This window comes from Ascaphus truei, unplaced genomic scaffold (assembly GCF_040206685.1).
Source record: "Ascaphus truei isolate aAscTru1 unplaced genomic scaffold, aAscTru1.hap1 HAP1_SCAFFOLD_2754, whole genome shotgun sequence".
Classification (NCBI taxonomy): domain Eukaryota; kingdom Metazoa; phylum Chordata; class Amphibia; order Anura; family Ascaphidae; genus Ascaphus; species Ascaphus truei.
The window spans coordinates 6,486-32,117 of NW_027455701.1; the positions used below are offsets into that span (position 1 = coordinate 6,486).

The following is a 25,632-nucleotide window of genomic DNA, read 5'->3' on the forward strand; positions in this document are numbered from 1 at the left end:
AGGTCACCGAAGCAGCGATAAGCCGGGCAGGAGCGATTGATAAAGCCCAGTGTTTTTTCAACGACAGAAGCACTCTAAGAATAGCCCAGCCCGGGGAAAGTGACTCTGATGGCTGTCAGGTTACAACTACCTTTCTCCCCCCCCCCCCCACCAGCTTTCCTCTCTAGACCCTATCTCGAAAAGTCAGTGGAAAAAATATGGCAGTTCTAGCCACCCTCTGCCGCTTCCCAGTAACCCTTCGGATTAACCCATTCGCTGCCGGCGACGATGGCGAGACTAGGCTGTTGGGCCGATGAATTGAACGCCAATGCAACAATGACGGCTGCAAGAGTAAGGAAGCGTTAAAAAAGGTCAACGCGTTGGAGCATGGTTCGATGCCACGTGTCGGCTGGACACGCCACCACAGTATCTCCCCTTCGTTCCAAGCTCAACGTATTCCAACGTACGCTCTTTGCATGGAACAATCACCTATTTTACCAAACGTCCACCAGTTTTCGACGACACCGCAGGGAAACGGTTGAAATATACGCAATGAGTAGATCTATTCTACTACAAGTCATTATACATGTATTAAACCTTGTATGACCCCAGGGATCTGCAAGGAGGAGACACAAAGATTACCCAATCAGAAGCTGCCATGAAACCTAAAAGAGGTCACAGGCTTCGTATTGGCTGCCAGGGTGAGGATGACCACAGTGAGCCATGTTTCTCCCAGCCAAGGATTCATATGACAATTATCAAAAGGAAATGCCTTCGGGAACAACGCGGTCCCCGTAGCTTGGAGGACCGAGGGGGAGCCTCGTTATAAACCAACAGCGCAGATTGGGGCTCTAACAAAGCCCAGTGACTGGAACCAAACTTCAGTTATGGCCAAAAGGCCACAAACCCACATATTAGACCGTGTGCAGTTAAGCCCAGGGGGTGGGCAGCTGCAGTCTTCAAGGGCCACCAACAGGTCAGGTTTTCAGCACAGGTGGCTCAATCAGTCCTTGCTTCGGCACAGGTTGCTGTCTTCGATTGAGCCCCCCCCCTGTACTGGAGCAGGAATAACCCGAAAACCTGATCTGTTGGTAGCCTCGAAGTGAAGCACACGCCATCACACGAAGGCATTTCACACCTCTGCCTTATCTCCCCCCTCCCCCCCGCCGACAGCTTAGCAGCAGGATCCCGCACACAGTGCGATGACAGCACCGCCATGTATCCGCCCCAGCAGCGGGTCACACAGCCACTTATAAAAGGTATCAGCCACACGCGCTTTATTTAAACAAAATGACTTGGCAGCCGGTAGCATATAATAATAATTAAAAAAAAGGTTACAACTGCTTGAACGAGCGAGCCGTACTGTTTATATTTATTGAAATAACGGAAGCGAGTTTGCAAAGTAGGAGGGAGCGGTGCGTTTTCTGGAACTCGTCATCGCTGACATACATGGATTTTAGATATACACTACATAACGGATATTTTAAGGGAGGCAGTCCCCCATCTCTCCCATGGGCGGGAAGCAGGGGGGGGTCACCCAGGAGTGGGAACGAGCTGTTTTCAGGGCGGGGGGGGGGGGGGGGGGGTTGTTTCAATCGGCCATACACACAAACCCTACCGGTATCTCAGGTATCAGGTCGTTTTAATGGCGGAGGAAAAAGCAAGTCTGTTGTGTTGAGTCCATGCCCCCGTAGCATTAATACTTTGGTACCACGAATGCCGTGGTCACGACACTAAGTCTTGCTCCATCTGTACACTAGCTAAGATGTTATATCTAGCTTGTAAAGGGGCTTGTGGGTGTTCTTCACCCGAGTCCCAACATGTTTAAACGCTTCCCCAATTCTTACGGCTGAACAGGTTTATTTTAGCCCTTCAAGAAGTAACGCCACGTACTGACCGACTTGTGAAAAAGGCCTTTATTACAAACTCATAATGTAAGTGACAAACAGGGAGACCGTAAAAATATATACAAACAGAAGACGGACAAGAAATGTGACGATGCATGAGTATGCACAGCAAGATGGATATCCAGCGGGGCGCCGTGACAAGACAGATAACATTGCGCCATGCAGGCAGGAAAACAACAATTATCCTAACCTCACTGCCCTTCGTTTAAAGAACGCAGCTGGGCTGTAAGAAACCCTGACGGGGCAGCGCTGTATTATATATTGTGCAATTTCCTCAAAGCCTTACAGTATCGCCAGACAGAACATGTCAAAATAAACCCCACTGGACATTGCCGTGCGACATCGTGCGTGCTCAGAGAGGTTACCCGTTTCTGGGCGAGTTAAAATAAAGGGGGGCGGCCAGCAACACCCCCACCCGCGACAACAAAGATTAGATCTTTTTACCGCAGAACAAGGTTTGGACCTGGGAGGAATTGTTGCACATTAAATCCTGCCGCGCGGCCTTACCCTCCCCTCGGCAAGGCAGTACAAAAAGTAGTCTAAATTTACAAAATTAATCAGTTTAAAAGAGATCCTTCACTCTGCCTTTAGTAAGAACAGAATGAGGTATTTTTAAGGAAGCGGAGGTATAAATTCGACTTCATAAAAACAGGGAATAGCGCGGGGAGGTTTAGTTAAAAAAAATATTAATTGATTTCTAGCTGACAGATTGGGAATTGTTCTTCTTAATAAGGTAAAACCGGGTGCCGGCTTCTGCTTCACATAGGTTAAAATCAGAAGAGCTCGTCGTCCGAATCCTCTAGGTACACGACGGCTTTCTTTGCTCTCCCGGCGCGGGCGCGGGGCGCCACAATGTCCGTCTCACTGTCCGAGTCGGAGGGGATTGCTACTTGGAAACTATCGTCATCCGACTTCTTGGATTTCTAGGGTTGAGGGTTGGGAGGAGAGGGGGGAAAAAAACAAAACAATGCGTTAAGTTTTGGGAAAGCACCATGTAACCTCAATAAAAAGGTTTCGGAAACCCAGGAACTTTCTGGGAGATCCACAAGGACCTCCACGCAGCCGTTATTAATGGTTCGGGAACAGTGCTGGATAGCGAGAGGGAGGAAGCGCCGACGGTTTGCCTATACATTCCAGTCTGCACTACGGCTCGCAATTTATATACAACTCGTTTTTTGTCTGGTAAAACAAAAACCCAACGCGACCCCAGCCCGGCGTTAAAGTGTAAGCGCGCACGTGGCGGTCCTTACCTTGACTGCGGTGGATGTGGTTTTCCTCGGTGGCCCAAAATCGGAGGCAGAGTCGTCCGTCTCCGAGGTCTTCCTCTTCCGAGACGCCTTTGCCTTCGCTTGCTTGGTGCCTGGGAAGTCGTCGGCGGAATCCACGGGCTTCTTTGCCGGTGCGCTGGATTTGCCAGTCTTTGCCGCTGGTTTTGGTTTAGACAGGGCGTCCATGATGGAAGGCTGTTTATCTAGAAGGGGGAGGAGAAACGGCGTTGTCACAACTGCAGGCGAACACCCTCAATCCCGTGATCAGGGCCAAGTTTTACAGCAGGATATATTTGTGCAAGCAGAAAACATCAACAGGCATTCTTCAACTGAAGGGAGCATGCTTAACATCCACTCAAAACTACCCTACAGCATATCCATTCACTACCCTATAGCATCTATACTACCGGAAGGTCTTTTAATAAAGCGCTGTGCCGCAGGGAAAACGCGTGCGTCCGCTCGGTCTGCCTTGTTAAAGCAGCATTTCCTCTCGCCTGGGTTTCATAAACGCAGCAGTTCCTCGCCTTTACGGCAATGTAATATTATAAGCCGCAGATGGATCGGCGAAGACCCTCCCTCCCAGGGCCATGCAATATGGCCGCCCATTCCTATAGCAGCCCAAGGAAGCTTAATACATTTAAAAGGGCATATGGAGTGGGGGGGAAATGCAGTATTATCAAATACTACACACCTGATTTATGGGGTTAGGGGGGAGAACAGGATTTGGAATGAAATACGGCTATAATGTAGACTAGACCACTAGTAATTAAGCCTTTCACAACTGCACAGAAACACATGGAATCCCTACGGCTGACATTACAGCGCCCCCTTCTGGCCTACAGATTATCTCACAATACCACCACATCCACCGAGCATCACCTCTCACGCGGGATATTGTATGGTTACAGCAGGTCCTCCGTGCCCTGTCCTAGCTCCCAGCAGTCCCATATACACAAGTCACATGAAGTCACAAGTCACCTCAAGGGCCACCAACAGGTCAGTTTTGCCAGGATATCCCTGCTTCAGCACAGGTGGCCAAGTCCTGCGCTGAAGCAGGGATATCCTTAATAACTGGCCTGTTGGTGGCCCTTGAGGACTGGAGCTGCCCACACCCCTGAGGTAGAGTCCAAGACCTAGCATCGTCATCTTAAAGTCCGCCGTCACGTCGGCGCCAATCTGGGATCCCGCGGTAAACTTCCGGAAGAACTCGGACGCCAGTTTGTATTCAGAGAACAGAGAACGGCAGCAAACGCCGCGCGCGCAGACACGCGGATCTTACCGTTCTTGGCGGCAGCGGGTTTGCGGACGCGCTTTTTGGGCGCCGGTTTCGCGGGGGCGGGGGCTGCAGCGGGGGGTAAGGCTGGCTTGGTCGCCACCTCGTCTTCGCCGCTGTCAATTTCGATCAAGGGAACTGCAAGAGAAAGCCGGCTGATTGGAGCATTGCCAGCGAACGTTTTCCCGGGCGCACACCAATTAATCACCCCCACTTTTTGTTTTACACCGGAGGGTCGGCAGCTGAAGATATTACCAACCTTTTTCCGCCACCGGTGGAGCCTTTTCTGGGCTCGCAGCTTCTATTAGTTTTTTCTCCGGTTTCCTATTGGGAAATAAAAATGAAGAAAATAATAAAAAGCAAAATTGTAACATGAGCCAAAGCGCCACACACTGCGCTATCCATTGCGGAATAAAATCTACGTGGTCTCTTGAAATGCTTCCACGTGGTATAAAACACTAATTACAATTAGGGCGTGTGAGTTGTGCTGAAAGTCTACATAGCAGACACGAGCCCGGAGTGCGAGGGGTTCAAAACGGTAAATCAGTATGGCCAGATCAGCTGTAGAAAGGAGGAAAGGAATATTTGTAGGATACAAATGTTTAGATACATCTCGGAAATCCGCATGAAAAGACAGGCTGTTCGGAACAGAGATTGATGGTATGATTGGATCTCTCGCACAAGGATGCCTGAAGATGTTCTATCAGGAATGTCCAAGAGACAACGGCTCAGGAGGAACACATGTCTTCTTGCTGCCTATTAATATTAATCGCTACGTATACTCTGGTTGATTGTGAGAAAGAGGAGTAACTGCCATGGTTAAGGGGGTATAAAGGCTCTGCTTAGACAGAACAGAACTAGGAAACGCCATCATGCCGATGAGTTCTCCCCTCTGCAGAATAAAGCCTCAGACTCTTGATCGGTTACTGCAATGCATGATGGGTAAAGCATGGTTCTCTGAATTTGTGTATGTGGCAAAGAAATATGCTTTAGTCCCCGTTCACCTACTTTCAGAGTTCGGTAAAACTAGTTTCTTAACTAACCACGAGGCTCGCTACTACTGGTTCCTGGTAAAGCAGTGTGAAAATATACAAACACAGATCTTCTGCCTGCATGGACAGCTTCTGTTGCTGCCCCCGCTCTCCCTGTAGCTACTTGAATTTAGTCTCTGGCAGACCGTTCTCCTAAACAAAGGACGAAGCCTCGTAGCTTCCACACCTCTGAACCTATATGCTGGTAATATGCTGTCTGAGGAATAATTATTGGCAGATACCTTCCTCCATCTTGAAGGATCTAAAGGATTATTTTCAGAGTCATTCAAAAAGCGTCAACGCAACTCTACACAAAATGCATGATACAATTCACGGAAGCGCACAATGATTTCTAGGCATCACTCACATGGGCGCAGCTTTGGGTTTGGGGGCAGCTTTGGATTTGGGGGCAGCTTTGGATATGGGGATTGAGAAGGATTCATCCCCAGAATCCACGACATCGGGCTCAAACTCGTTGTCGCTCCCGCTGTTGGAAGGGGATTTCTTGTGGCTGATGGCGTCGTCGTCCGAGTCATCTTCATCACTCACGACGTACTTGACTTTTGCTAAGAGAAGCCATTGTTAAACCCCCTTCGACTAGTGTGAAACCCAGCGCTACAGCGGCAAGCACTCAACGGCACAGCCATGCACACGCGTGTTCTTGTAACCCAGCGCTACAGCGACAAGCACTCAACGGCACAGCCATGCACACGCGTGTTCTTGTAACCCAGCGCTACAGCGACAAGCACTCAACGGCACAGCCATGCACACGCGTGTCCTTGTAACCCAGCGAAACGGCTGAATATTTGTCTTCACAGCAGGAGGGTGGGCCCTGCTTACCTGCCGCACGGCGTGGCTGGACCACGCGTGGTGCCACCTCCTCCTCGTCCGAACCGCTCTCTGCGCTCGACGAGTGGACGGTCTGCTCTTTCTTCACCGGTTTGAACGGCAGCACGGCCTGCTTCTTCCCTTTGGCTGCTTTCGTGGCTGTTTAGAAAAACGCATTGTAAACCCCGACCCGTGGCACGAGACTCTCCGGCGGAGGCCACTTGCAGCCGCCACTGGGACCAAATAACAGTGCCTACCTGGCTCACTTTTCTGTTTAAGGGACATCCTCTCAGCCAGGCTCATGGATTCTGGACTCTGCTCTGGAGAAGTCAATGTCCCATCTTCTCCAAACTCCATCTTCATGGTAACATCGTCACTCTAAAAACCCCACACGCGCGTGTTATACACCACGTCACAAATGTTAAGCAGCACCGTCCCTTGGTAAGTACCTAGCAAAGCAGGGGGTCTCCAGAGCGTCCAATACCAGAAAAGCAGGGGGGTGGGGGAGGGGCACTGATACTTTAACCATGACGGCGCAACAATTATCAGTACATGTAGGATCGGGGTGGAGGATACCTTTATTCTCTTCTTGCTTTTCTTGCTGGCGTCCGCTTTCATGGCCGAGGTGATCCGTGGGACGATCCGCCTCCCGTGGGGGGATGGCCTGGTCTCCGCCAGGTGTACCTTCACTTTGGGCTTGGCGCTCTTGCCCTTGGTGGCTTTGCCCACGATCCCACTTTGCTCGTCCTCCCGCTCTTTGGCTTCCACGCGCTGCGGAGGCAGGGAGAGGGGTCACATGTGCAGCGCTTGCGAAGGGGAGCAGGAAGGTAAACTCTCAGCTTCAAACCACAATAACTTTCACTCGCCTCCTTTATACCGGCAACTGAATTGGCTGCAACTAGCGGGGGAGATTTGCAAGGAAAGGGTCAAAGTTCTAGTTGAAACATGGCCGCTTGGTCAGAATAAGCCTGCCGGTGCCACCGTGTTCCTGTGTAACTCAGCCAGGATAAAGGTTTTAGATGTTACCGCACTCCATTTAGATAAAGTGGGTGTCGTTTTTCTTCGTGGGGTGCCGTGATGTGGCTGGCATCCCACTTCTGACACCACTTGGTTAACCGTGGGAGCCGGATATGTTTGGTTGCCGCAATGTACCAACGTTTGGGGAATCTCCCTTCCTCAGAAGCAAATGTAAATATTGCACGTGAAAAAGGGAGACTCCTGAAACCATGTGCGTTTGCAACCTGCAAATAAAACAAGTTTATTATTCTAAAATGCCTGGTGTTAAAATGACTTTTGTTAAAATAGTGCCGCAACCGGTGAGATATCCAGCTCTTATGTCTGGAACCGCAAACATGGACGTGATAAAGTGTACCGCTGCTGCAGCCGGGCGGGAGGAGGGAGGTTGGGCGATATTATGGGCAGCGCTAGGAGTACACAGCAATCTGAGATCGCAGAGCGGCGATACATTCAGCATTTCAGCATTCAATGGACACCCACATCTTTTACACAGACATCTCAGGTGCGGGATGAGCTGAGCGCGCGTCGAGCATTCGACATTGATTTTTACGGCTGCATTGTGCATATACTTTCCGTAATCATTACACAATACCGATATACAAAAGGCAAAGCAATCGCTGAATAAAACTAAAAAAGGCTAAAATAAAACAATTAGCAGAGCTTGGGCATTAAAAAAAGAAAAGAAAGAAAATCTTTCTTTACGGCAATAAGCAGCGCATTGCTTGGCAATCAGTCGGACCGTTATCAGCACTGCCAGAGATAGGCAGTAATGGTAAGTATGTTGTGCGCTTTGTACTTACATCCAGTTCGTCCACAAAGCTGGCAAGGTCTCCCTTCCACAGGTCACTGGGAGTCTTCCTCTTCAGATCCTCCAGCTCACATACCTGGAGCAGAGAAAACCATCGCATGAGCCCGATAGGCAAATACTGTGCATATATTACCCAATACAGCAAGATGCAGGGGACACAGCGCTTACAGGAGCACTAAAGGCGACACATTAATAGGTTTGTATCAGGGGGTCTCTGGAGAAAACGGCCTCGTTAGCTCCGGGGACCCAGTGCTTCACGAGACCCTTACCTCCGTAAGGGGGTGCTGGTATCTTGCTTCAGCTTAAAGCTCCCGTGGGCCAACAAGAAGCAGCATGGAATAACGTCACGGTTTGCTATTGGCTCGCAGCACATTTAAAGAGGCCATTACAATAACCCCAACAACCTGCCCCCGCTTTCCGAGGTCTCTCTGAAAGCAGGGGGTCCCCCCGGAGATGAAATGAATGGGGTTCAGCGCCAGAGACCCCATGCGTCAAATATAAATATATATACCAAGGAGTTCCTCTTTAAAGGACCAATATGTTCCCGAAATGAAGATTGTACAGTGCGTTTAGTCGGCGCCGTGCTGGCAAGTGGACTCACTGCTCTTACAATGGGTCTCTAACTTGGTTCTACCGTGTTCAAGACCAGATACAGCAAGGTCTCAGTGGGCCAAAAGCCTCATGGGTACGGAAGCAGGTGAAAGCTCCCTAAAGCTGCCGCCATTACCTTGGTATCTCTCTGCTTGCAGAGCTCGTCTTTCTTCTCCTTGGTCAGGTACCACATGGGCATGTTGAGGAGGTAGTTGAAATCCGGCCCGTCCGTCGGAGCCTCAGCCTCCTCGTCCTCAAGCAGCTCCCCGGCTTCTTCCTGCAGACACAGAACCGTGGGAGATGGGAGAACGAGAAGCAGCACGAGGCAGCTCCTAAACATGTACTTCCGGCTGCTTCCCTCACCCCCCAACTATCTCAGAGGCAGAAGAGAGGCACCCAACACACAGTTGTAGCCAGACGTATTGTTCCGGCGGCGGGAAATACTAGCGGTGGATAGTCCCGTGTGGATGTAATAACCCCTCCCCCCCCCTGCAGCAAGGCATGGGGAATTCGCGGCTTTTTGCCTTTTAAAGCACACGGAAAAGCGTAACAAATACCTTCTCTTGAGTTTTCTTCCAGACTTTCACTGGGTCGGAGTCGTAGCCTCGCTGGACCAATATCTGGATCAGCTCTTTCTTGGGCTTGTTTTCTAGGAGACGGCATTACAAATGCTATTATCCAGACGTAAACAAAAGTAAAGTACTTGGTCGCGGTGCATGGTTGGGAAATAGCACGCAGGGGTTTTAAAGCTCCAGACCGAGCAATAGCCTACGCGTTCAAAAAAAAAAAAAAATTCAGTTCGGTGTAGCATTTTATTTTATAAAACAACGCTGAATGACAATTTTAATGTATTATAATGTGACAAGCATTTTTTATTCCTATAGCAACCATTTACAAAGTCACATCCCCTTCCTCTTCTGAAACAGGCTCTGTCACACACCCCTTTTTGAGCCCTGCCCTCTCTCTACCAGCGCACCAATTGTATCTACTGAATGCCTGGGCACGGTCTGACAGCCATTTAGTGAACCCGAGCCTTTGCCGATCAATCACAGAACGGATCGATCGGCAACTTAGCCAATTACTGATCATTGTGTGGGCTGTATTGATGCGCAGGATGCAGAAGGCAGTGCAGTAGAAGGAGGCTCACGGCTGCATAAAAACGTTTTTATTCCATAAGGGGATCACACACACACCCCCAACAGCAGGTAACACACCTACGCATTTCGGGCCCTTTATCAAGGTGCGATCCCCTTATGGAATGGGAACGTTTTTATGCAGCCGTGAGCCGCCTCCTACTTCTTGGGCCGTGCACTGCCTCCTACATCCGCACCCTGTTTCCCTGTCCTGGAGGATGGCACGCCGCTGAAACTCTGCTTCTGGACTGCACCAGTGGATTCTGGGAACAGTGAGTGGTTCTCCACAGCTTCATTTTCTACTATATGGCACATTCTTCGTACGGTTTATTTTGTGTAAGGGATCACTAGGTACCAGTCCCCCCCTCCCTATTAGGGGTATTTCAGTATATACAGTTTTTATGGAGCAGTCTTAGGCCTGGGACCCGCTGCGCTCGTTGGCGCGGGCGGCAATGTCGCGAGTTCCCCACCAGCAGGGGAATCCTCACGAGCCGGTCCCGGTCCCCCCTGGCGGCACAGCTGACTACACGCTGTCGCGCGTCAGCCGCTAGGAGACACAAGAGAATGGTGTTTCCTAGCTTCGACGCGTCACGTGGTGTGGCTGTGAGCCAATGGGGAGGGGAGGCTGCGGGAGGAGGAGAGGCTTCGGGGAGCGGGGAGGAGTGTGGAGTGAAAGCAGCGTGCGTGCCTGTCTCTGTGTGTGTGTATATGAGTGCGTGAGTGCCTGCGCGTGTGTGTGTGTGTGTGTATGTATGTATGAGTGCCTGCGTGTGTGTGTTTTTTTTACTTACCTGCAGCCCGTGGAGGGAGGGGGGGGGAAGAGTAGCGGGTCCCTCCGCTCAAGCCACGCCCCCCCCTCCCTGTCAATCCTCCCACTCCCGCCCACCTCCCGCTCCGGCCCCCTACGTCATGGCCGCACCCCCCCCCCCCGACCCGTTTGGCCACGCCCCCCCGCTACTACTGAAGTTTCCTGTAGACCGCAGATCGCGGTACAGCGAGTTGCACGCTCCGCCGGCAAGCAAGCCAGCCGTGCGGACGCGTGCAACGGGACCTTAGCCTTAGCGGAGATCTTTATTTCTATATGGGACGCGTTCATGTCTGATGCACCGGTTGCCTACACGCCTCTGTATTGATGCACATATTAAAGGGGGAAGAAAAACAGAAAGAAACCGGCGGCGTGGGCCGCTGGTGCTTTAATGGCGCCCCTTACCAATGACTATTTTGCCCTCAATCTTCTCCAAGATGAAGCGCGCCTGGTTGCTGAGTTTGGAGGCCTCGGCTGTCAGCATCCCCACTAACCACTCCTTCCGCAGCCCGTAATAGCGCAGGCGCAGCTCGTAGAACTCGCGCAGGATGTCCATGGTGTTTTCGTACTTCCGCAAGCAGCCCACGTGGTCAAAAAGAACCTGGACGAGGTATCGCGGGCACGACAAAAACAGCCGGAACATTACATCAAAACTAAATATCACACAACAACATGGTGTAATGGGTAAGGGAGACGTGCGGGTTTCAAAACATCAGCTGGGGAGGGATCACTGTACCAAAATGAGACTTGTGCAAAAAACCAGACCTGTTAGATGTCCTTTGCGATCAGTTTGGGTGTCTAGTTTTATTCTTATATTTGTACGGGCCAAACTCTACCCAACGCATGGATTCTCTGTCCCAATGCCATTAAATTCAGAAATACACCATTACCCCCGTAAGCAAATCACAGGAAGCCATCGCCTTCAGATTATACAACATGTTGCAGGATTGCTTTAATACTGTATACTGTACGGATGTGCATGCTACTGCACGAAAAATATTATAACTTCCTAAAGTGGCATTACCTCGTGGTATTTTTTTTTGGTATTTGTGACAAGATGAGATGCAGGGGGTCTCGGGCGATGATTTCCACTCTGGGGACCCCCTGCTCCCCCCGAGATACTCTTACATCGGAAGGTGATGCCGGAAACCGCTCCGTCTATTGAAAGGCCCCGCGAGCCAGGAGGAAGCCACGACATCATCCTTACGTGGCTTCCTATTGGGACGGCGTGACGCGTAAACACGCAAGAGTTACTGGCATCACTTTCCCATGTAAGTATCTCAGGGAGCAAGGGGTCCCCATAAAGGGAACTATAAAGCCAGCCGTGCCTCCGTCTCTGGCTGCAGAGTCAATTACAACACAGGCTTTTAAGCATTTGAATATAAGGGCGGAGACACGTTACCTTCTGGGAAGGCCTGTGGCGCCGTCGGATTATTTTGAATAACATTGGTTCAGGCACAAGTGAAAGCGGCTCTTTGGCGTGGAATACTCACCATGGAATTACACGTGAGGGGGGACTGAAGCTTGAAGACTTTGTGCAGCCCGGCAGCTTCCGCCTCGGCCAGCTTCTGCTCGGTCATCTTGACCAAGAACTTCACGGTGGTGTCTGTGTGATACTCCTTGTAGTCGACGATCAGAGGAGGGGTCTTCTCTGTCCCGTTCAGCATTGGCTCCAGCACTTGCTCCTTGTAAACCTGGTTACCGGAGGGAAAAAAAAGAGAAAGGAGATGAGACCCTGGTCAGAATTCATCAAACAGGCGTTTTATTTCTTAAAGCAGTGTGCCCTGGGGTTCTGTGAGAGGGTGAGAAGGTCACGCAGCCCTGCCCTGGGGTTCTGTGAGAGGGTGAGAAGGTCCCGCGGCCCTGCCCTGGGGTTCTGTGAGAGGGTGAGAAGGTCCCGCGGCCCTGCCCTGGGGTTCTGTGAGAGGGTGAGAAGGTCTGCAGTCCTGCCCTGGGGTTCTGTGAGAGGGTGAGAAGGTCCCGCGGCCCTGCCCTGGGGTTCTGTGAGAGGGCGAGAAGGTCCCGCGGCCCTGCCCTGGGGTTCTGTGAGAGGGTGAGAAGGTCCCGCGGCCCTGCCCTGGGGTTCTGTGAGAGGGTGAGAAGGTCCCGCGGCCCTGCCCTGGGGTTCCGTGAGAGGGTGAGAAAGTCCCGCAGCCCTGCCCTGGGGTTCTGTGAGAGGGTGAGAAGGTCTGCAGTCCTGCCCTGGGGTTCTGTGAGAGGGTGAGAAGGTCCCGCGGCCCTGCCCTGGGGTTCTGTGAGAGGGTGAGAAAGTCCCGCGGCCCTGCCCTGGGGTTCTGTGAGAGGGTGAGAAGGTCCCGCAGCCCTGCCCTGGGGTTCTGTGAGAGGGTGAGAAGGTCCCGCAGCCCTGCCCTGGGGTTCTGTGAGAGGGTGAGAAGGTCCCGCAGCCCTGCCCTGGGGTTCTGTGAGAGGGTGAGAAGGTCCCGCAGCCCTGCCCTGGGGTTCTGTGAGAGGGTGAGAAGGTCCCGCAGCCCTGCCCTGGGGTTCTGTGAGAGGGTGAGAAAGTCCCGCAGCCCTGCCCTGGGGTTCTGTGAGAGGGTGAGAAAGCCCCGCAGCCCTGCCCTGGGGTTCTGTGAGAGGGTGAGAAGGTCCCGCGGCCCTGCCCTGGGGTTCTGTGAGAGGGTGAGAAGGTCCCGCAGCCCTGCCCTGGGGTTCTGTGAGAGGGTGAGAAGGTCCCGGGGCCCTGCCCTGGGGTTCTGTGAGAGGGTGAGAAGGTCCCGCGGCCCTGCCCTGCCGTTCTGTGAGAGGGTGAGAAGGTCCCGCGGCCCTGCCCTGGGGTTCTGTGAGAGGGTGAGAAGGTCCCGCAGCCCTGCCCTGGGGTTCTGTGAGAGGGTGAGAAGGTCCCGCAGCCCTGCCCTGGGGTTCTGTGAGAGGGTGAGAAGGTCCCGCGGCCCTGCCCTCGGGTTCTGTGAGAGGGTGAGAAGGTCCCGCGGCCCTGCCCTGGGGTTCTGTGAGAGGGTGAGAAGGTCCCGCAGCCCTGCCCTGGGGTTCTGTGAGAGGGTGAGAAGGTCCCGCGGCCCTGCCCTGGGGTTCTGTGAGAGGGTGAGAAGGTCCCGCAGCCCTGCCCTGGGGTTCTGTGAGAGGGTGAGAAGATCCCGCAGCCCTGCCCTGGGGTTCTGTGAGAGGGTGAGAAGGTCCTGCAGCCCTGCCCTGGGGTTCTGTGAGAGGGTGAGAAGGTCCCGCAGCCCTGCCCTGGGGTTCTGCGAGAGGGTGAGAAGGTCCCGCAGCCCTGCCCTGCCGTTCTGTGAGAGGGTGAGAAGGTCCCACAGCCCTGCCCTGGGGTTCTGTGAGAGGGTGAGAAGGTCCCGCGGCCCTGCCCTGGGGTTCTGTGAGAGGGTGAGAAGGTCCCGCGGCCCTGCCCTGGGGTTCTGTGAGAGGGTGAGAAGGTCCCGCGGCCCTGCCCTGGGGTTCTGTGAGAGGGTGAGAAGGTCCCGCGGCCCTGCCCTGGGGTTCTGTGAGAGGGTGAGAAGGTCACGCAGCCCTGCCCTGGGGTTCTGCGAGAGGGTGAGAAGGTCCCGCAGCCCTGCCGTTCTGTGAGAGGGTGAGAAGGTCCCGCAGCCCTGCCCTGGGGTTCTGTGAGAGGGTGAGAAGGTCCCGCGGCCCTGCCCTGGGGTTCTGTGAGAGGGTGAGAAGGTCCTGCAGCACTGCCCTGGGGTTCTGTGAGAGGGTGAGAAGGTCCCGGGGCCCTGCCCTGGGGTTCTGTGAGAGGGTGAGAAGGTCCCGCGGCCCTGCCCTGCCGTTCTGTGAGAGGGTGAGAAGGTCCCGCGGCCCTGCCCTGGGGTTCTGTGAGAGGGTGAGAAGGTCCCGCAGCCCTGCCCTGGGGTTCTGTGAGAGGGTGAGAAGGTCTGCAGTCCTGCCCTGGGGTTCTGTGAGAGGGTGAGAAGGTCCCGCAGCCCTGCCCTGGGGTTCTGTGAGAGGGTGAGAAGGTCCCGCGGCCCTGCCCTGGGGTTCTGTGAGAGGGTGAGAAGGTCACGCAGCCCTGCCCTGGGGTTCTGCGAGAGGGTGAGAAGGTCCCGCAGCCCTGCCCTGCCGTTCTGTGAGAGGGTGAGAAGGTCCCGCAGCCCTGCCCTGGGGTTCTGTGAGAGGGTGAGAAGGTCCCGCGGCCCTGCCCTGGGGTTCTGTGAGAGGGTGAGAAGGTCCCGGGGCCCTGCCCTGGGGTTCTGTGAGAGGGTGAGAAGGTCCCGAGGCCCTGCCCTGGGGTTCTGTGAGAGGGTGAGGTCACGCAGCCCTGCCCTGGGGTTCTGTGTAGCCTAACGTCTGCAAAGTCTTTCAACACGTGTTCCACGTAACCAGCGTTAAACCTCTGAAACGAAAGGATAATGGCCACATAGTACAAGCTAATCACTGGGTCCGAGGCACCAATTACCTGGGTCCAAGTCTTCACGGGGAGCTCAGAGATTTCGATGGTTGTCGAGTCCAGCACACAGACCTCGCCGTTCAAGATGTACTGGTTCGGACCCAGCTCCTGAATCATTCCTTTAAAGTTCTTGTAATACGGCAGCTGTGACACAAACAAACCAACCACAAGATACGGCAGTTATGGGGAACGCAATTAAAGAGACAGAAAATAAACCGCTATCTATCTACAACAAGATAACCCACCCACACAGGTGCTTCTCTGATGCAGACGTCCTGCAAGTCATTTGTTAACCCTTGTGTTCATCGTGTAATATTTATTCGATTGCAAGGTTTTTTTTGTACTCACTCTTACATCACATAAACACATTATAGATAAACAATTGGAGCAGCGGCAAATATAAATATATATATTGGAATAGGTGAGTATATACAAAAATAAAACGCTTCCTTGCTAAAATAAAACAATATGAAAATGTGTGAAAGTAAAACAGTGTCAATAATTATTACTATTAGTTATGTCTTCATTAAACGTGAATGGTGATCAAAGAATATATCCATACAGATGTAACACCAGTTATAAGAGTGCGCGTGTATATGCGATAGCTAGTTAGTTAGAGAAATATCTCTCTCTACGTATCTAACACACACAGTACTAGATAGATGGAGAAATCTCTCTCTCTATATGTAACACACACAGTACTAGATAGATGGAGAAATCTCTCTCTCTATATGTAACACACACAGTACTAGATAGATGGAGAAATCTCTCTCTCTATATGTAACACACACAGTACAGAACTAACCATAGCCGACCACACCACACTCTGGATTCCTGGGCCTGTCACCTTGCACCTGAGGCCTTATCCCACGTATTGTGCTGGGCACAGGCTGGCGATGGTCCGAAAAATTGTAATACGTTTAATCTTTCCGCCCGAGGGCACCTGTATGGCTGCTTGTTTATATTCAAGTGTTCTACTTTATGCAATGGAGCGTGTGCAAACACGCACGCGCGCGCCTAGTGTAAGCCAGACTGCGGGAGAAGGTGCTGCTATCAGAGTATAGATCCTGTAGGCACACCATAGATATGCAAACAAAAGTGTCATATGGGACAGTAAAGAAAGGTTTTGCACACTTGTGGTGTGCCCAATCTATACACACGCTTACCATTGGCACAGGGTCGTCTCCGTCCAGCATCCGTCGGATGTTATTCACTATCTCGCGGGGGTCAAAGTTCGGGACCCTGCAGGCCCAGCCGGTACCGATCCCCTCGGCGCCGTTGACCAGCACCATGGGGATGATGGGAATGTAGCACTCGGGCTCCACTTTCTGGTTGTCGTCGTAATTAAACTTCAGGATGTTATCATCCACCGCGGGGAACAGCAAGCGTGCCACCGTGCTGAGAAGGGAGGGAGCACATCTTATATACAGCTCTGTATAGCACTAACACCGGGGGGAACAGCAAGCGTGCCACCGTGCTGAGAAGGGAGGGAGCACATCTTATATACAGCTCTGTATAGCACTAACACCGGGGGGAACAGCAAGCGTGCCACCGTGCTGAGAAGGGAGGGAGCACATCTTATATACAGCTCTGTATAGCACTAACACCGAGGGGAACAGCAAGCGTGCCACCGTGCTGAGAAGGGAGGGAGCACATCTTATATACAGCTCTGTATAGCACTAACACCGAGGGGAACAGCAAGCGTGCCGCCGTGCTGAGAAGGGAGGGAGCACATCTTATATACAGCTCTGTATAGCACTAACACCGGGGGGAACAGCAAGCGTGCCACCGTGCTGAGAAGGGAGGGAGCACATCTTATATACAGCTCTGTATAGCACTAACACCGAGGGGAACAGCAAGCGTGCCACCGTGCTGAGAAGGGAGGGAGCACATCTTATATACAGCTCTGTATAACACTAACACCGGGGGGAAGAGCAAGCGTGCCACCGTGCTGAGAAGGGAGGGAGCACATCTTATATACAGCTCTGTATAGCACTAACACCGAGGGGAACAGCAAGCGTGCCACCGTGCTGAGAAGGGAGGGAGCACATCTTATATACAGCTCTGTATAGCACTAACACCGGGGGGAACAGCAAGCGTGCCACCGTGCTGAGAAGGGAGGGAGCACATCTTATATACAGCTCTGTATAGCACTAACACCGAGGGGAACAGCAAGCGTGCCACCGTGCTGAGAAGGGAGGGAGCACATCTTATATACAGCTCTGTATAGCACTAACACCGAGGGGAACAGCAAGCGTGCCACCGTGCTGAGAAGGGAGGGAGCACATCTTATATACAGCTCTGTATAGCACTAACACCGAGGGGAACAGCAAGCGTGCCACCGTGCTGAGAAGGGAGGGAGCACATCTTATATACAGCTCTGTATAGCACTAACACCGGGGGGAACAGCAAGCGTGCCGCCGTGCTGAGAAGGGAGGGAGCACATCTTATATACAGCTCTGTATAGCACTAACACCGAGGGGAACAGCAAGCGTGCCGCCGTGCTGAGAAGGGAGGGAGCACATCTTATATACAGCTCTGTATAGCACTAACACCGGGGGGAAGAGCAAGCGTGCCACCGTGCTGAGAAGGGAGGGAGCACATCTTATATACAGCTCTGTATAGCACTAACACCGAGGGGAACAGCAAGCGTGCCACCGTGCTGAGAAGGGAGGGAGCACATCTTATATACAGCTCTGTATAGCACTAACACCGGGGGGAACAGCAAGCGTGCCACCGTGCTGAGAAGGGAGGGAGCACATCTTATATACAGCTCTGTATAGCACTAACACCGAGGGGAACAGCAAGCGTGCCACCGTGCTGAGAAGGGAGGGAGCACATCTTATATACAGCTCTGTATAGCACTAACACCGAGGGGAACAGCAAGCGTGCCACCGTGCTGAGAAGGGAGGGAGCACATCTTATATACAGCTCTGTATAGCACTAACACCGAGGGGAACAGCAAGCGTGCCACCGTGCTGAGAAGGGAGAGAGCACATCTTATATACAGCTCTGTATAGCACTAACACCGGGGGGAACAGCAAGCGTGCCACCGTGCTGAGAAGGGAGGGAGCACATCTTATATACAGCTCTGTATAGCACTAACACCGAGGGGAACAGCAAGCGTGCCACCGTGCTGAGAAGGGAGGGAGCACATCTTATATACAGCTCTGTATAGCACTAACACAGAGGGGAACAGCAAGCGTGCCACCGTGCTGAGAAGGGAGGGAGCACATCTTATATACAGCTCTGTATAGCACTAACACAGAGGGGAACAGCAAGCGTGCCACCGTGCTGAGAAGGGAGGGAGCACATCTTGTATACAGCTCTGTATAGCACTAACACCGGGGGGAACAGCAAGCGTGCCACCGTGCTGAGAAGGGAGGGAGCACATCTTATATACAGCTCTGTATAGCACTAACACCGGGGGGAACAGCAAGCGTGCCACCGTGCTGAGAAGGGAGGGAGCACATCTTATATACAGCTCTGTATAGCACTAACACCGAGGGGAACAGCAAGCGTGCCACCGTGCTGAGAAGGGAGGGAACACATCTTATATACAGCTCTGTATAGCACTAACACCGGGGGGAACAGCAAGCGTGCCACCGTGCTGAGAAGGGAGGGAGCACATCTTATATACAGCTCTGTATAGCACTAACACCGAGGGGAACAGCAAGCGTGCCACCGTGCTGAGAAGGGAGGGAGCACATCTTATATACAGCTCTGTATAGCACTAACACCGAGGGGAACAGCAAGCGTGCCACCGTGCTGAGAAGGGCGGGAGCACATCTTATATACAGCTCTGTATAGCACTAACACCGGGGGGAACAGCAAGCATGCCGCCGTGCTGAGAAGGGAGGGAGCACATCTTATATACAGCTCTGTATAGCACTAACACCGGGGGGAACAGCAAGCGTGCCACCGTGCTGAGAAGGGAGGGAGCACATCTTATATACAGCTCTGTATAGCACTAACACCGGGGGGAACAGCAAGCGTGCCACCGTGCTGAGAAGGGAGGGAGCACATCTTATATACAGCTCTGTATAGCACTAACACCGAGGGGAACAGCAAGCGTGCCACCGTGCTGAGAAGGGAGGGAGCACATCTTATATACAGCTCTGTATAGCACTAACACCGGGGGGAACAGCAAGCGTGCCACCGTGCTGAGAAGGGAGGGAGCACATCTTATATACAGCTCTGTATAGCACTAACACCGGGGGGAACAGCAAGCGTGCCACCGTGCTGAGAAGGGAGGGAGCACATCTTATATACAGCTCTGTATAGCACTAACACCGAGGGGAACAGCAAGCGTGCCACCGTGCTGAGAAGGGAGGGAGCACATCTTATATACAGCTCTGTATAGCACTAACACCGAGGGGAACAGCAAGCGTGCCACCGTGCTGAGAAGGGAGGGAGCACATCTTATATACAGCTCTGTATAGCACTAACACCGCGGGGAACAGCAAGCGTGCCACCGTGCTGAGAAGGGAGGGAGCACATCTTATATACAGCTCTGTATAGCACTAACACCGAGGGGAACAGCAAGCGTGCCACCGTGCTGAGAAGGGAGGGAGCACATCTTATATACAGCTCTGTATAGCACTAACACCGAGGGGAACAGCAAGCGTGCCGCCGTGCTGAGAAGGGAGGGAGCACATCTTATATACAGCTCTGTATAGCACTAACACCGGGGGAACAGCAAGCGTGCCACCGTGCTGAGAAGGGAGGGAGCACATCTTATATACAGCTCTGTATAGCACTAACACCGAGGGGAACAGCAAGCGTGCCACCGTGCTGAGAAGGGAGGGAGCACATCTTATATACAGCTCTGTATAGCACTAACACCGAGGGGAACAGCAAGCGTGCCACCGTGCTGAGAAGGGAGGGAGCACATCTTATATACAGCTCTGTATAGCACTAACACCGAGGGGAACAGCAAGCGTGCCACCGTGCTGAGAAGGGAGGGAGCACATCTTATATACAGCTCTGTATAGCACTAACACCGAGGGGAACAGCAAGCGTGCCACCGTGCTGAGAAGGGAGGGAACACATCTTATATACAGCTCTGTATAGCACTAACACCGAGGGGAACAGCAAGCGTGCCACCGTGCTGAGAAGGGAGGGAGCACATCTTATATACAGCTCTGTATAGCACTAACACCGAGGGGAACAGCAAGCGTGCCACCGTGCTGAGAAGGGAGGGAGCACATCTTATATACAGCTCTGTATAGCACTAACACCGAGGGGAACAGCAAGCGTGCCACCGTGCTGAGAAGGGAGGGAGCACATCTTATATACAGCTCTGTATAGCACTAACACCGGGGGGAACAGCAAGCGTGCCACCGTGCTGAGAAGGGAGGGAGCACATCTTATATACAGCTCTGTATAGCACTAACACCGGGGGGAACAGCAAGCGTGCCACCGTGCTGAGAAGGGAGGGAGCACATCTTATATACAGCTCTGTATAGCACTAACACCGAGGGGAACAGCAAGCGTGCCACCGTGCTGAGAAGGGAGGGAGCACATCTTATATACAGCTCTGTATAGCACTAACACCGAGGGGAACAGCAAGCGTGCCACCGTGCTGAGAAGGGAGGGAGCACATCTTATATACAGCTCTGTATAGCACTAACACCGAGGGGAACAGCAAGCGTGCCACCGTGCTGAGAAGGGAGGGAGCACATCTTATATACAGCTCTGTATAGCACTAACACCGGGGGGAACAGCAAGCGTGCCACCGTGCTGAGAAGGGAGGGAGCACATCTTATATACAGCTCTGTATAGCACTAACACCGGGGGGAACAGCAAGCGTGCCACCGTGCTGAGAAGGGAGGGAGCACATCTTATATACAGCTCTGTATAGCACTAACACCGAGGGGAACAGCAAGCGTGCCACCGTGCTGAGAAGGGAGGGAGCACATCTTATATACAGCTCTGTATAGCACTAACACCGGGGGGAACAGCAAGCGTGCCACCGTGCTGAGAAGGGAGGGAACACATCTTATATACAGCTCTGTATAGCACTAACACCGAGGGGAACAGCAAGCGTGCCACCGTGCTGAGAAGGGAGGGAGCACATCTTATATACAGCTCTGTATAGCACTAACACCGAGGGGAACAGCAAGCGTGCCACCGTGCTGAGAAGGGAGGGAGCACATCTTATATACAGCTCTGTATAGCACTAACACCGGGGGGAACAGCAAGCGTGCCACCGTGCTGAGAAGGGAGGGAGCACATCTTATATACAGCTCTGTATAGCACTAACACCGAGGGGAACAGCAAGCGTGCCACCGTGCTGAGAAGGGAGGGAGCACATCTTATATACAGCTCTGTATAGCACTAACACCGGGGGGAACAGCAAGCGTGCCACCGTGCTGAGAAGGGAGGGAGCACATCTTATATACAGCTCTGTATAGCACTAACACCGAGGGGAACAGCAAGCGTGCCACCGTGCTGAGAAGGGAGGGAGCACATCTTATATACAGCTCTGTATAGCACTAACACCGGGGGGAACAGCAAGCGTGCCACCGTGCTGAGAAGGGAGGGAGCACATCTTATATACAGCTCTGTATAGCACTAACACCGAGGGGAACAGCAAGCGTGCCACCGTGCTGAGAAGGGAGGGAGCACATCTTATATACAGCTCTGTATAGCACTAACACCGAGGGGAACAGCAAGCGTGCCACCGTGCTGAGAAGGGAGGGAGCACATCTTATATACAGCTCTGTATAGCACTAACACCGAGGGGAACAGCAAGCGTGCCACCGTGCTGAGAAGGGAGGGAGCACATCTTATATACAGCTCTGTATAGCACTAACACCGGGGGGAACAGCAAGCGTGCCACCGTGCTGAGAAGGGAGGGAGCACATCTTATATACAGCTCTGTATAGCACCTACACCGGGGGGTACAGCAAGCGTGCCACCGTGCTGAGAAGGGAGGGAGCACATCTTATATACAGCTCTGTATAGCACTAACACCGAGGGGAACAGCAAGCGTGCCACCGTGCTGAGAAGGGAGGGAGCACATCTTATATACAGCTCTGTATAGCACTAACACCGGGGGGAACAGCAAGCGTGCCACCGTGCTGAGAAGGGAGGGAGCACATCTTATATACAGCTCTGTATAGCACTAACACCGAGGGGAACAGCAAGCGTGCCACCGTGCTGAGAAGGGAGGGAGCACATCTTATATACAGCTCTGTATAGCACTAACACCGAGGGGAACAGCAAGCGTGCCACCGTGCTGAGAAGGGAGGGAGCACATCTTATATACAGCTCTGTATAGCACTAACACCGAGGGGAACAGCAAGCGTGCCACCGTGCTGAGAAGGGAGGGAGCACATCTTATATACAGCTCTGTATAGCACTAACACCGAGGGGGAACAGCAAGCGTGCCACCGTGCTGAGAAGGGAGGGAGCACATCTTATATACAGCTCTGTATAGCACTAACATCGAGGGGAACAGCAAGCGTGCCACCGTGCTGAGAAGGGAGGGAGCACATCTTATATACAGCTCTGTATAGCACTAACACCGAGGGGAACAGCAAGCGTGCCACCGTGCTGAGAAGGGAGGGAGCACATCTTATATACAGCTCTGTATAGCACTAACACCGAGGGGAACAGCAAGCGTGCCACCGTGCTGAGAAGGGAGGGAGCACATCTTATATACAGCTCTGTATAGCACTAACACCGAGGGGGGAACAGCAAGCGTGCCACCGTGCTGAGAAGGGAGGGAGCACATCTTATATACAGCTCTGTATAGCACTAACACCGGGGGGAACAGCAAGCGTGCCACCGTGCTGAGAAGGGAGGGAGCACATCTTATATACAGCTCTGTATAGCACTAACACCGAGGGGGAACAGCAAGCGTGCCACCGTGCTGAGAAGGGAGGGAGCACATCTTATATACAGCTCTGTATAGCACTAACACCGCGGGGAACAGCAAGCGTGCCACCGTGCTGAGAAGGGAGGGAGCACATCTTATATACAGCTCTGTATAGCACTAACACCGGGGGGAACAGCAAGCGTGCCACCGTGCTGAGAAGGGAGGGAGCACATCTTATATACAGCTCTGTATAGCACTAACACCGAGGGGAACAGCAAGCGTGCCACCGTGCTGAGAAGGGAGGGAGCACATCTTATATACAGCTCTGTATAGCACTAACACCGGGGGAACAGCAAGCGTGCCACCGTGCTGAGAAGGGAGGGAGCACATCTTATATACAGCTCTGTATAGCACTAACACCGAGGGGAACAGCAAGCGTGCCACCGTGCTGAGAAGGGAGGGAGCACATCTTATATACAGCTCTGTATAGCACTAACACCGAGGGGAACAGCAAGCGTGCCACCGTGCTGAGAAGGGAGGGAGCACATCTTATATACAGCTCTGTATAGCACTAACACCGAGGGGAACAGCAAGCGTGCCACCGTGCTGAGAAGGGAGGGAGCACATCTTATATACAGCTCTGTATAGCACTAACACCGAGGGGAACAGCAAGCGTGCCACCGTGCTGAGAAGGGAGGGAGCACATCTTATATACAGCTCTGTATAGCACTAACACCGGGGGGAACAGCAAGCGTGCCACCGTGCTGAGAAGGGAGGGAGCACATCTTATATACAGCTCTGTATAGCACTAACACCGGGGGAACAGCAAGCGTGCCACCGTGCTGAGAAGGGAGGGAGCACATCTTATATACAGCTCTGTATAGCACTAACACCGAGGGGAACAGCAAGCGTGCCACCGTGCTGAGAAGGGAGGGAGCACATCTTATATACAGCTCTGTATAGCACTAACACCGAGGGGAACAGCAAGCGTGCCACCGTGCTGAGAAGGGAGGGAGCACATCTTATATACAGCTCTGTATAGCACTAACACCGAGGGGAACAGCAAGCGTGCCACCGTGCTGAGAAGGGAGGGAGCACATCTTATATACAGCTCTGTATAGCACTAACACCGAGGGGAACAGCAAGCGTGCCACCGTGCTGAGAAGGGAGGGAGCACATCTTATATACAGCTCTGTATAGCACTAACACCGAGGGGAACAGCAAGCGTGCCACCGTGCTGAGAAGGGAGGGAGCACATCTTATATACAGCTCTGTATAGCACTAACACCGAGGGGAACAGCAAGCGTGCCACCGTGCTGAGAAGGGAGGGAGCACATCTTATATACAGCTCTGTATAGCACTAACACCGAGGGGAACAGCAAGCGTGCCACCGTGCTGAGAAGGGAGGGAGCACATCTTATATACAGCTCTGTATAGCACTAACACCGAGGGGAACAGCAAGCGTGCCACCGTGCTGAGAAGGGAGGGAGCACATCTTATATACAGCTCTGTATAGCACTAACACCGAGGGGAACAGCAAGCGTGCCACCGTGCTGAGAAGGGAGGGAGCACATCTTATATACAGCTCTGTATAGCACTAACACCGAGGGGAACAGCAAGCGTGCCACCGTGCTGAGAAGGGAGGGAGCACATCTTATATACAGCTCTGTATAGCACTAACACCGAGGGGAACAGCAAGCGTGCCACCGTGCTGAGAAGGGAGGGAGCACATCTTATATACAGCTCTGTATAGCACTAACACCGAGGGGAACAGCAAGCGTGCCACCGTGCTGAGAAGGGAGGGAGCACATCTTATATACAGCTCTGTATAGCACTAACACCGAGGGGAACAGCAAGCGTGCCACCGTGCTGAGAAGGGAGGGAGCACATCTTATATACAGCTCTGTATAGCACTAACACCGAGGGGAACAGCAAGCGTGCCACCGTGCTGAGAAGGGAGGGAGCACATCTTATATACAGCTCTGTATAGCACTAACACCGAGGGGGAACAGCAAGCGTGCCACCGTGCTGAGAAGGGAGGGAGCACATCTTATATACAGCTCTGTATAGCACTAACACCGGGGGGAACAGCAAGCGTGCCACCGTGCTGAGAAGGGAGGGAGCACATCTTATATACAGCTCTGTATAGCACTAACACCGAGGGGAACAGCAAGCGTGCCACCGTGCTGAGAAGGGAGGGAGCACATCTTATATACAGCTCTGTATAGCACTAACACCGAGGGGAACAGCAAGCGTGCCACCGTGCTGAGAAGGGAGGGAGCACATCTTATATACAGCTCTGTATAGCACTAACACCGGGGGGAACAGCAAGCGTGCCACCGTGCTGAGAAGGGAGGGAGCACATCTTATATACAGCTCTGTATAGCACTAACACCGGGGGAACAGCAAGCGTGCCACCGTGCTGAGAAGGGAGGGAGCACATCTTATATACAGCTCTGTATAGCACTAACACCGAGGGGGAACAGCAAGCGTGCCACCGTGCTGAGAAGGGAGGGAGCACATCTTATATACAGCTCTGTATAGCACTAACACCGAGGGGGAACAGCAAGCGTGCCACCGTGCTGAGAAGGGAGGGAGCACATCTTATATACAGCTCTGTATAGCACTAACACCGAGGGGAACAGCAAGCGTGCCACCGTGCTGAGAAGGGAGGGAGCACGATCTTATATACAGCTCTGTATAGCACTAACACCGGGGGGGAACAGCAAGCGTGCCACCGTGCTGAGAAGGGAGGGAGCACATCTTATATACAGCTCTGGTATAGCACTAAA

At 52.9% G+C, this 25,632-nt stretch overlaps 1 protein-coding gene across 1 annotated transcript; it reads right to left on the reverse strand.

Moving 5' to 3' along the window:
* Positions 1-1,880: 1,880 nt before the first annotated feature.
* Positions 1,881-16,457, reverse strand: LOC142481509 (DNA topoisomerase 2-alpha-like; the record flags this gene model as incomplete). Its single annotated transcript, XM_075582917.1, has 15 exons — positions 1,881-2,809; positions 3,137-3,357; positions 4,434-4,565; positions 4,687-4,751; positions 5,826-6,024; positions 6,299-6,445; positions 6,544-6,664; positions 6,863-7,057; positions 8,104-8,187; positions 8,839-8,979; positions 9,260-9,351; positions 11,046-11,241; positions 12,134-12,334; positions 15,025-15,159; positions 16,182-16,457. Coding segments are annotated over 15 exons (2,355 nt in total), but the record flags the coding sequence as incomplete, so codon positions are not given.
* Positions 16,458-25,632: the final 9,175 nt, after the last annotated feature.